The sequence below is a fragment of the Protobothrops mucrosquamatus genome, unplaced genomic scaffold (genome assembly GCF_001527695.2).
Source record: "Protobothrops mucrosquamatus isolate PMUCROS unplaced genomic scaffold, P.Mucros_1.0 scaffold687, whole genome shotgun sequence".
Classification (NCBI taxonomy): Eukaryota; Metazoa; Chordata; class Lepidosauria; order Squamata; family Viperidae; genus Protobothrops; species Protobothrops mucrosquamatus.
This window is the reverse complement of record NW_015386973.1, coordinates 542,788-553,267: the sequence shown is the minus strand read 5'-3', so window position 1 is coordinate 553,267 and position 10,480 is coordinate 542,788. Positions and strand designations below refer to the sequence as shown.

General features: G+C 35.5%; 1 protein-coding gene across 1 annotated transcript in view; it reads left to right on the top strand.

Moving 5' to 3' along the window:
- SLC5A8 (solute carrier family 5 member 8) overlaps window positions 1-10,480 on the top strand; it is a 19,815-nt gene that overhangs the window by 2,948 nt on the left and 6,387 nt on the right. The window contains exons 4-12 of the mRNA XM_015818156.1: window positions 971-1,038; window positions 1,456-1,610; window positions 3,998-4,138; window positions 5,532-5,661; window positions 6,025-6,113; window positions 6,960-7,069; window positions 7,455-7,522; window positions 8,673-8,759; window positions 9,074-9,249. Coding sequence (XP_015673642.1) covers window positions 971-1,038; window positions 1,456-1,610; window positions 3,998-4,138; window positions 5,532-5,661; window positions 6,025-6,113; window positions 6,960-7,069; window positions 7,455-7,522; window positions 8,673-8,759; window positions 9,074-9,249 — 1,024 coding nt within the window. The remainder of the gene's footprint in view (window positions 1-970; window positions 1,039-1,455; window positions 1,611-3,997; window positions 4,139-5,531; window positions 5,662-6,024; window positions 6,114-6,959; window positions 7,070-7,454; window positions 7,523-8,672; window positions 8,760-9,073; window positions 9,250-10,480) is intronic.

The window sequence follows — 10,480 nt, the reverse complement described above, 5'->3', positions numbered from 1 at the left end:
TTGAAATTTTTCAACTATCTGCTGAATCTGAACATGTTTATACAACTCAAGTTGCAATATCAGAACAATAGGTATAATAATGTTGAAAAGTGATATAACTAAATTATGCTACTCAGCTGTAAATAGCCTAGGTTAATCAATTCTAAATATTAAATAAAGATTCACATGGATTCTAAAAGTATTACAGGTAATCCTCGACAATTGAGCCCAAAAATTCTGTTGCTCAGCAAAGCAGTTATTAAGTGAGTTTTGCCCCATTTTACGACCTTTCTTGCCACAGTTGTTAACTGAATTGCTGCAGTAGTTAAATTAGTAACACAGTTATAAAATGAATCTGGCTTCCTCATTTACTTTGCTTGTCAGAAAGTCGCTAATGGTGATCACATGACCCTGGGACACTGTAATGTCATAAACATGAACCAGTTTCTAAGTGTCTGAATTTTGAACACATGATTATGGGGATACTACAAAAGTCGTATGAAAAATGGTCATAAATCATTTTTTTCAGTGCCATTGTAACTTCGAATGCTCCATTAAATGAATGGTTGTAAGTTGAGAACTGCTTAATTCTTTAAAAAATGTGATCAATTCACAATTAATCTTGTATGTCATACTTGCAATACAATGCAAATTTTTCTTATAATGATTTTCATTCTTATTTTTTCACAAAAACCTAAATAGTTATATTCTACATTATTTTTATAATAGACCTCAATAATACATATATAATAAAAATGTATATTTGTAATCAATCCTGCAATAAAAAATGATTAGACTCACTCTTCAATTCAGTTTTATTTTTATTTTTGTAGATTTAGACTATCTGCATTATCCCAGAAGGGTTGTCTATTCAAGAACATATTGGAATCCCATATCAGTTAATTTTTAAAATTATGTTCAATATGCTTTGGATTAACCATTTTCTGCTATTTTAATTTTTTAAAAATATTTTGTACTTTTTTTTCTCTAGTTACAGGAATTCATTTATGGGGTGCAGTTGTTGGAACAGGAATAGTATGTACTTTCTATTGCACACTGGTAAGTCTGCAATTATTTTGAAAATTGTTATAACTGCAAAGCTTAAACACTTAATTGAACAAATTCATTATATTTACTTCTAGTATTATTATTTTAAATACAGGTAGTCTTCAACCTATGACCACAATTGAGCCCAACATTTCTGTTGCTAAGTGAGACATTTGTTAAGTGAACTTTGCTCCATTTTATGACCTTTTTGGCCACAATTGTTAAGTGAATCAGTGCAGTTGTTAAGTTAGTAACCCAGTTGTTAAGTGAATCTGGCTTTCCCATTGACTTTGCTTGTCAGAAGTTTGAAAAAGGTGATCGCATGAGCCCAGGACACTACAATTGTTACAAATATGAACCTATTATATTTCTTTTAATACTGTATTACTTGCCTTGTATTTTAATCTATGTCTTTTGTTTTCCATCCAGGGTGGACTAAAAGCAGTGATTTGGACAGATGTTTTTCAAGCAGCAATCATGATAGCTGGATTCTTATCTGTGATTATACGTGGTGTGATAGTACAAGGTGGTTTTGGAAATATAATATATGACACCTATCATGGAGGAAGATTAAATTTCTGGGAGTAAGTATTTAATTTATTTGAGCTGGAGAAGAAACTTTCAGATATATATTATTTGTTATGTAGTTAAGTTGAATCATTTATATCAAATAAATTATATTTTCCAGTAATAGGTATAGAATAAGGCTGTTACTGATCAGAATGCTTAAATTATTGGATTAGGATCAGAAAGACCTCATTCATGAAAAATCACTGAGTGACACTGAGTTATTTACTTTGCTCAGACTTTTTCATAAAGTTGTAATGTGGGAGATGAAATAAAAAGAGATCTCCAAGTAAATTGCCTTGAGGGGAAAGTGGACTATAAGTCAAATAAGATAGATAGATAGATAGATAGATAGATAGATAGATAGATAGATAGATAGATAGATAGATAGATAGATAGATAGATTAAAAAGGTAAAGGTTTAAAAAGGCTTTTATAAGGTAAAAAGCTTACCTACCTACTGTAGGATGTATCTACATTTTTGTTTGTTGTTGGAAGGATCCAAACTAGTACAGTAGAGGTAAATAGTAGAGGTAAATAAGACTACAATAGGCCACAATAGATGGAAAAAAATAACAGATTGGATGTCCTATTTTGTGTGAGCTTAAAACAGTTTTTGATACAATTTTAGAATTTATTCATAAGGAATCTTTGCATCTTCAATGACAAAATTATTAATGATGTACAGGTAGTCTCAGGTTACATCCATAATGGAGCTTGGCCATTAGAATCAGAGGTTGGAATAAATATTAAACGATCTGCCTCAAGTAACGACCAACCATCCCTGCTCTACCCAAGGTATTCATTAATCAAATGTGTGGGTCATTAAGTGGAGCACAGAGTACCTCAGGGTGAGACAGATCCTGGGAGGCCTAGTGCAGGTAGAAGCCCACCTGCCTTGGGATTCCCAAGGCCTCTCCCACCCCCTGAGATATCCCATGCTCTGCTTCTGCCCCTTGGGAGGCTCCCACAAGTGTCTCGCTGCACAATTGACTGTCTTGCCAGTGAAAAACAATGGAGAAGGAAAATAGTGGACATGCCTGTCTATCCTGGTTCTGCCACTGCCCTTCCTCCTGACAAGATTACCCTGCCTTTCTGGGGCAAAAAAGGACTGGTTCCAGTGGTGGGATTCAGCTGGTTCACACTACTTCGGCAGAACTGGTAGCTAATTTTTGGTTGCCCAGGCTCAGAATGGACTTCAGGAAGTGGCATCCACACAGAGAACTGGTTGTTCACATATTTGAATCCCATCACTGACCAGTTCCCTAATGTTTCAGAGCTTTTTGCCCCATCAGCTGTCTACTGATCAGCTGGTCATCAGGAGACTGCAAACTTCAGCTGGCTTTTTCTACCCTTCAGAAATGAGACCCTGAAGAGTAGAGGAAAGGAAGCAAGCAAGCAAAGAAACTTGTCTTAGAGTCTTGCTGGGTCCTACAAGCAATCAGACAAACAGCTAAAAGCTTTGTAAGGATCCCACTTTTGTTCCATTTTAATACACATGGCTAAACTTTCTGAGCTGAATGTTTTTTCTGCTGCTCCTCAAGGTAGAAAGCTGCAGAAAGAGTTTCTTTGCTTGCTTTCTTCCTTTCCTCTACTCTTCAGCCTGGAGTCAAGGTAAGATTTTTTTTTTAAAGGAATAGAAATTGGAAGGCAGAGGTAGGAGTTTAGTTTTATCACCCGGGCAGTGGGGAAAAAGATCAACAAGACTGTCCCTCCCAGCTTTTTTTGTTTTGTTTTATTGAAAAAATAAAGGAGAGGAGAGGAACCCCCTTTCTGGAGGAGAGAGGGGATTAAAGTGAGGGAAAGGTTTTGGGAAGCTCGGCCTAAAGCTGCTACCTTAGCATGCAGAGTCTGGTTACCCAAAGGCTAGCAAGTGCCTGGAGAAGTTTGCGGTCTCCCAATGGCCAGCTGATCAGGGCAGAAAGCTCCAAAGGCAGCTGCCATTTCCTGCAAGGAATTGTCTGAGCTCTGAAAATGGTAACTGCTTCCAGGAGCCATGGGGAGCAGGCCCAAGTGCTGCAGGGTCATGTCAGGGCAGGATGGGGGGGGGAAGGGAGAGAGATGGGGAAGTGCTGCAGCACTCCCATGGTCAGTCATAAGGGTGAATGACCACGGGGGCACTGCAGCCGTCATAACTTTAAAACAGGGTCATATGTGATTTGTGGGTGTCTGTTGTAACTTTGAACATTTGTTAATTGATCTATTGTATCTGGAGGATTACATGTATGTAATAAGTTTTAAAAATGTGTTCTGTGCTTTCAGTACTACTGCTTAATATTTAAGATTTCTTAATATGTTTTCAAATTAAGCTTGTGAAATATTCATTGAAAGAAAACATAAACTAGTGTTTAACAGAGATATGATCAGTTAGCTAATACTATAAAATGCATTTTTATTCAATGTAGCTTCAGTCCTAATCCTTTGCAAAGGCATACATTCTGGACAATTGTTATAGGTGGGACTTTTACCTGGCTTGGTATATATGCAGTCAATCAGTCTCAAGTTCAGCGATATCTTTCCTGCAAAACCAGATTTCAAGCAAAATTGTAAGTTAACATGTTCTGTTTGTTTGCTCAAGGATTTTCATTTAAATTGTATTCTCAACATCAGTGTCCAATAATGATACAACCTGTATTCTTATAATATAGTATGTATTACAGGCTTTTTAAAATGCAAAACTTTTAGTAACAATGAATTTAGCATTACTTAGGACAGTGGTGGCGAATCTATGGCACGGGTGCCAGAGGCGGCACTCGGAGCCCTCTCTGTGGGCACATGTGCTGTTGCCCCAGCCTCGCCTCCCCCCATGACCCCCTCCTCTCCAGCAGCCCCCCTGAAGGAAAGTCACCCCTGAGCGTGGCCCACACAAAGCAGCACAGCCAAGGACATGACAGCCAGGCAGCATAGACAAGACTCTGCCCTCACACCCCATCGTGCACAGTTGATGCTGCAGGGCGCGGGCAGAGGGCGTGACCGCCATAGCGGTGCTGGGCTGCCTGGGCGATCTGTGGTGGGCCCTGGAGGCGGTAAGTGGTCCTGTGGGCAGGCGGGGCAGGGGATGGGGGGGTGGAGCAGGGGCGGGGCAGGGGGTGGAGCAGGGGTGGGGCCAGTTTTTGGGCACTCGGTCTCTAAAAGGTTCGCCATCACTGACTTAGGACATTCCATTGAAGAGCATAAGCCTCAATTGTAACAATTAATTATCAAATTATTTATTACCAATATTATTAAAATCTCAAACCGGTATTGAACTTTGATTTTGTAAACTCTTTCTGATTTATTACCCATTTATGTATGTATAGAGTCCTTTTGAAAGGCATAATTACTATTGACATAGACATTGAAAATTAACTATCCTATCTGTGTTTTAAGCAAAGAGCTAATCTTGCTGTTCAAGATGTCTGCTGATGGGATGATAACAATTAAAAAAGAGCAGCATTTGCATGCTGTTTGGAAATTAGTTCTCTACTTCTTAGCAATTGTATCTTAAATGTTCAAACTGGCCTAAAGGCAGACCAAAATAATACCTCATACTGTCCAATATAATGCACATTATTCATTTATTTTTCTCCATATTTTTCTGACATCTTACTCTTGGGCTATGTTTACAATAATAAGAATATTACATTGTTTTAAATCCTTATAAAAATAATTAAACAGCAAGAAGCAGTGTTTTAATTCATGTGGGAAAAACCCCCTGAAATCCTGGTAAGTCAGATAATGATTTTTACATGTACATAGCTATTTACATTTGCTGGAACATTTGCATAACTTTTTTAGCCAAAGAAACCAGCACATTCCTATCTAACAAAGACTTTTTCTTTGCCTGCCAAAGAGGAAATAAATGCAGGTACAATGCAATGCAATGTGTACATATAATGCTACAAAATAATGATATTTCTACACAAAGTAAAAAAAACCCTCTTGTTTGTTTCCTTACAGATCTCTTTATTTCAATCTCGTGGGACTCTGGATAATTCTTGCATGTGCAGTATTATGTGGATTAATAATGTACTCTGTTTTTAAGGATTGTGACCCATGGACAGCAAAATGTGTGATGGCAACAGACCAGGTTTAGTATTAAAACATTCTTAACATTAGGGCTATGATTTTCAGTTTTCTATTGGGATATGATTTGATTACAGGGAGTTACTAGAAGAAATCATAAGAAACCCCTTTTGAAAGAAATAGTTAAGGAATGAATGACATTAAATTTTGGAATAATGTCTCCCAAAGTATGCCATGCATAATGGAGGAATTAAATTAATGGTGTATTTTTATGCCAATTTTGAACTGTGAATTTATCTTCCTTGAAAAAAAAGCAATTTTAAAGACTATTTTACACATATTTTTATCACATGTTTAGGTATTGTAAAGTAGGAAAAAAAATGTATGCAAAAAAGTATAAAATATATGCGATATTTGCATTTTTCAGCTCATGCCTTATCTGGTGTTGGAACTTCTACAAGAGTTTCCAGGAATGACAGGTCTTTTTGTTGCTTGTGCTTATAGTGGAACCTTAAGGTAAGTTAATTCAAAATTCAATAGAGAAGTGGGGGAAGTTTCAACGGAGTCAATAGCAACCTTATAACAAGTGCAATGGTATGCCCACTGAACTCAAGGAGACTTACTTCTCAACAAATATATATGGTTGCATTTTAGTGGGATTTCCAATTAAACAGATGTATTTATTTTCCCTTTAAAACAATCTATACGACCACTCATCCCACTACTAAGTATAGGATTATATAGCACAGCTTCACTGTTTATGTAGTTATTTTAGGTGACGCAGATATTAATTAATCTAAATGTGAGCTGAGAGCACATACTTTATTAGTATGTTAATTTAAATGTGTAATTGTATTTTATGGGAATACTGTTGCTCTTTAAGGCGACCTAAAAAATTTTAAACTAACAACAAAGTAACAATAATATTAGTAAATAAAAAGAAAAGTGAACTTAGGAAAATTTTACAGAGAAATGGAAGTCACTGGCTTGCTACCATGGTACGTTATGCTAAACCAAAATTTGCTTGGATTTTTTTTTAGCATAAGACATGAATCCATTGTGGTATATACTAACTATGACTTATTATAACATATGTTATAAGAGGTCAGTAATTTCTTTATTATATAGACTTGATTCTTTAAGATTTCATTAGGAACTTCTTTGAACAGAATGGAGAGTGTTTAAATTATGGGCTTTTTTCCTAAGTAATAGATAAAACTAATAATGTCTTTCAATTATTGTTATTCAGCTGCTTAACTTTAACAGCAGAAATAATAACCACTATAGTAACTGTTTGATAGCAAGCGAAATACACCTTTAAATTGATATGAAATTACATGGACTCTATTTTATCTGCCTTAGTACAGTGTCCTCTAGCATCAATGCTTTAGCTGCTGTGACTGTAGAGGACCTCGTTAAACCTTATTTCACGTTAACTGAAGTTAAATTGTCTTGGATTTCTATGGGGATGAGTAAGTATATATTAATATTTATTTTAAATTTAAATTATCTTAAGAAGGAAATTTTTAATTTGTTTTTAAAATGATTTGTTATATATTAAAAATTACAATTACTATTTTTTAAATATATGAGCTATTATTTTGTAATATTATATATAAGCTAAATGGCTATATGTTTAAAGAAAAATCTGTTCAGTGAAAAAAGCCTATTATGATTGGTTGCATAATCTGGATTTTTTATTATTATTATTATTATTATTATTATTATTATTATTATTATTATCATCATCATCATCATCATCATCATCATCATCATCAAAGAACAATCTGACTTTTGTCTAATGCTATTAAATAAATAAAAACTTATTTGATCTCTTTGTGTGCATCATCCACATAGGTTTATTTTATGGTGCGGTGTGCATTGCTATGGCTGCCTTGGCATCAGTTCTAGGAGGATTGTTACAGGTATAATTAATAATTTCTTTGTCAAGAAATCTCTCTGGAAAACAAAGCAACCCTTATTCCTTTCAATGGATTCTTCTTTTTTATACTTTGGACTTACTTTGATTGTAGTATTAGCATTGAGTAAACCTCAATAGTGTAAGCCAGTGCAGTCCATAACCTTCAATGAAGAGGCCTTCATCCTGCAGTGAATTGATTCAGCATGAGCATAGCACAGGTGCAGTTTAAGAGTGCAGTACAAACATGTGATGTGTCAATAAGACATCTATATATAAATAAAAATGTAAATGTTCGTTTGTTCAAAATCTTAAATCTCCGAAAATTCTTCACCGATTGCTTTGAAATTTTGACACAATGTTGCATTCGAATACGCACATGTTTTTATATACCTACTATTATATAGATGTCACACCTGTGACAGGTAAAAACATGCTTTTCCATTTAACCAGACTGAGCCACAGCAACTCGTGGCCGGGTACAGCTAGTTTACAAATAAAAGTCAGAAAAAAATAAATAAAAGTCAGCATAAAATGGTTTGCTTTCCTTTCTTCTTTCCTTTTCCTTTGTTTGTGTCTGTCTGTGTTTATGTCCATATATTGTTTTAAAAGCTATTTTAAGGGGGGCAAATGATGACAGAGAAGATATAAAGGAAGGGAATAGTTTCCACATAGGCCATTTCTGCTTTCCTTTTAATGATATTTATCTCTAGTTTGAAAAATCAGAACTCAGCCAATTCATCATGGGCAATTTGAAGCGGGAAAATGGTTTGCAGGGAAAGGATTAACTATACCCTGTCATATTTTTCTATTACTAATTGTGCAGTATCTTAATATATAGTGTTTCTTATCTGTAAGTTAATGTACTATTGCCTACCTGATGCCCTTCACATGTGGTGGAAAGGATCACAGTTTCCTAAATGCCTACCTATAGTACATTTGTTAAAGCCAACATATCTGCAAGACATCATTTAGGAAATGTTGTTCTAATAAATAACCACTATTGTGGTTCTGATTTTTTTCCAGTAGAAAAGCTGGATAAGTGTATTGTAAATAAATGCTGTCTTTTCATTTTAAAATGTTTAATGAAAATGAAGCTATTTAGCACCGTTTGTAGATTTTATTCCTTCAAATGTATAACTTAATGTTTTTCTTAGGCAGCATTGACCATTTTTGGCATGATTGGTGGGCCTCTCCTGGGACTCTTTTCCTTGGGCATCCTTTTTCCCTTTGTCAGTGCCATGGTAAGAAAATCTTCTATTTACAGTACTATTTATTTAATTGCTACCCCATCTTCTGATTCAAGACATTTTTCAGTCTCCCTAAAAAAAACAAATCAAAGGGATTTGAAACTATTAAATGCATCAATTCAAACCACAGTGAATTGTAAACATTTTTGTGAACATTAGCTTTTTAAAATTTTGGTATACTATAGGGACATAATGTTTGTCTCAGAAATAATATCAACAGGATGACTTGGAGATCCTTCTCTTTCTGGAGTTCGAAATTATATTAAAAAGTCCCATGCTGTAGTCAGATTCTATTTCTTGTTTTACAGGGTGCATTTATAGGTCTCATCTGTGGATTTGTTCTTACCCTTTGGGTTGGAATTGGAGCTCAGATTTATAAGCCGCTGGATATTAGGACTCTGCCGTTACCTCTTTTAATTACAGGCTGTAACATAAGCAGCCTAAGCACAGAACTGCCAACTGTTACAACTGAAAATACTTTGAGGTATATGCCAAATTTATTAACATCCACTTAATATGTCACATTTAATTATGCCAAACACAGTAAGTCTTTTATTGCTAACTAATGTTATTATTTTTTGCATAATAGGATTTGAAACCCAGTCAAGAACACATTTTTCTGTTTACGTTTGCAGGATACATTAACACTTTGCAGATCACATGCAGAGAAAGTGATAATTGTTCATTTCCGTTACTATTGATTTGTTCAGTGCTGTTAATTTGCTTCTGCTGGTGCTTTTATACATATAATGTACATTTTTTGTAGAAAGATATATTTAAATTCAAAAGGAAAATGGTAAAGTCCCATAATCTTAGGTATTACTGAACAATTGATATATCCTTTGGGATGGGTTCACACATTCTGTTAAGCCATTATTTGTTTAATCATGATTCCCTAATGAAGCCACAATTGCTTTTGTTACATATCTTCTAGTAACTATGATTGCCAAATTGCCGTGACTGAATTAATATATTGCACACAGCTAAAATCAAATAAACTAGTGATAATTTAATGTTAGCTAAACCAGGCCATCATAATGTGTCTCTTGCAGAGAAACATCATGTTCTAAAGACCTAAAGACAAACCTTTGATAATGGTAGATACAGTATAATTAGAACTGGTTTGGGATTATGTTTTTATTGTGATTGCTTTTAATTGTATGTTCTTCAGATTACAGAGAAGAAAAGCACCTGCTTTCCTTTAATTTTCCCTTAGCTTGAAAGTCTAGGTTCACTTTTAAGTAAGTCTTTGTGACTGTAATCAACAGTGTGCACAAGGGTGGCCAGAATCAGGAAGAATAACAAAAGCAACCTTGTGCTGTTGCAACGAAAGCTCTGCCTGCTTTGTGCATGCAAAACGCTGTTGCAGGCACAAGACTGTTTTCTTTCTATGAAGACAGCAAAAGCCTCTTATTATGACTGCATTGCTGCTTTGCTAAACTGTTTTAAATAATTATATTTACTATAACATTGTCATTGTAAGATTTCGTATAAATTGTGGAAATACATCAGTAAATTCTAGATGGTTCCGTCCCAGGCGACTGATGGACCCTGAGAGGTTCCTGACGGAGCTTGGGCCATATCCGGAGGATCTGGTCCACGACTCGGCGGAAGATCAGGCGGCGGCTTGGGAAACAACTGCCGCCGCAGCATTGGACCGAGTCGTGCCTTTGCGGCCTCTGACCCGACGTAGGTCTCGATTGGCTCCCTGGTTT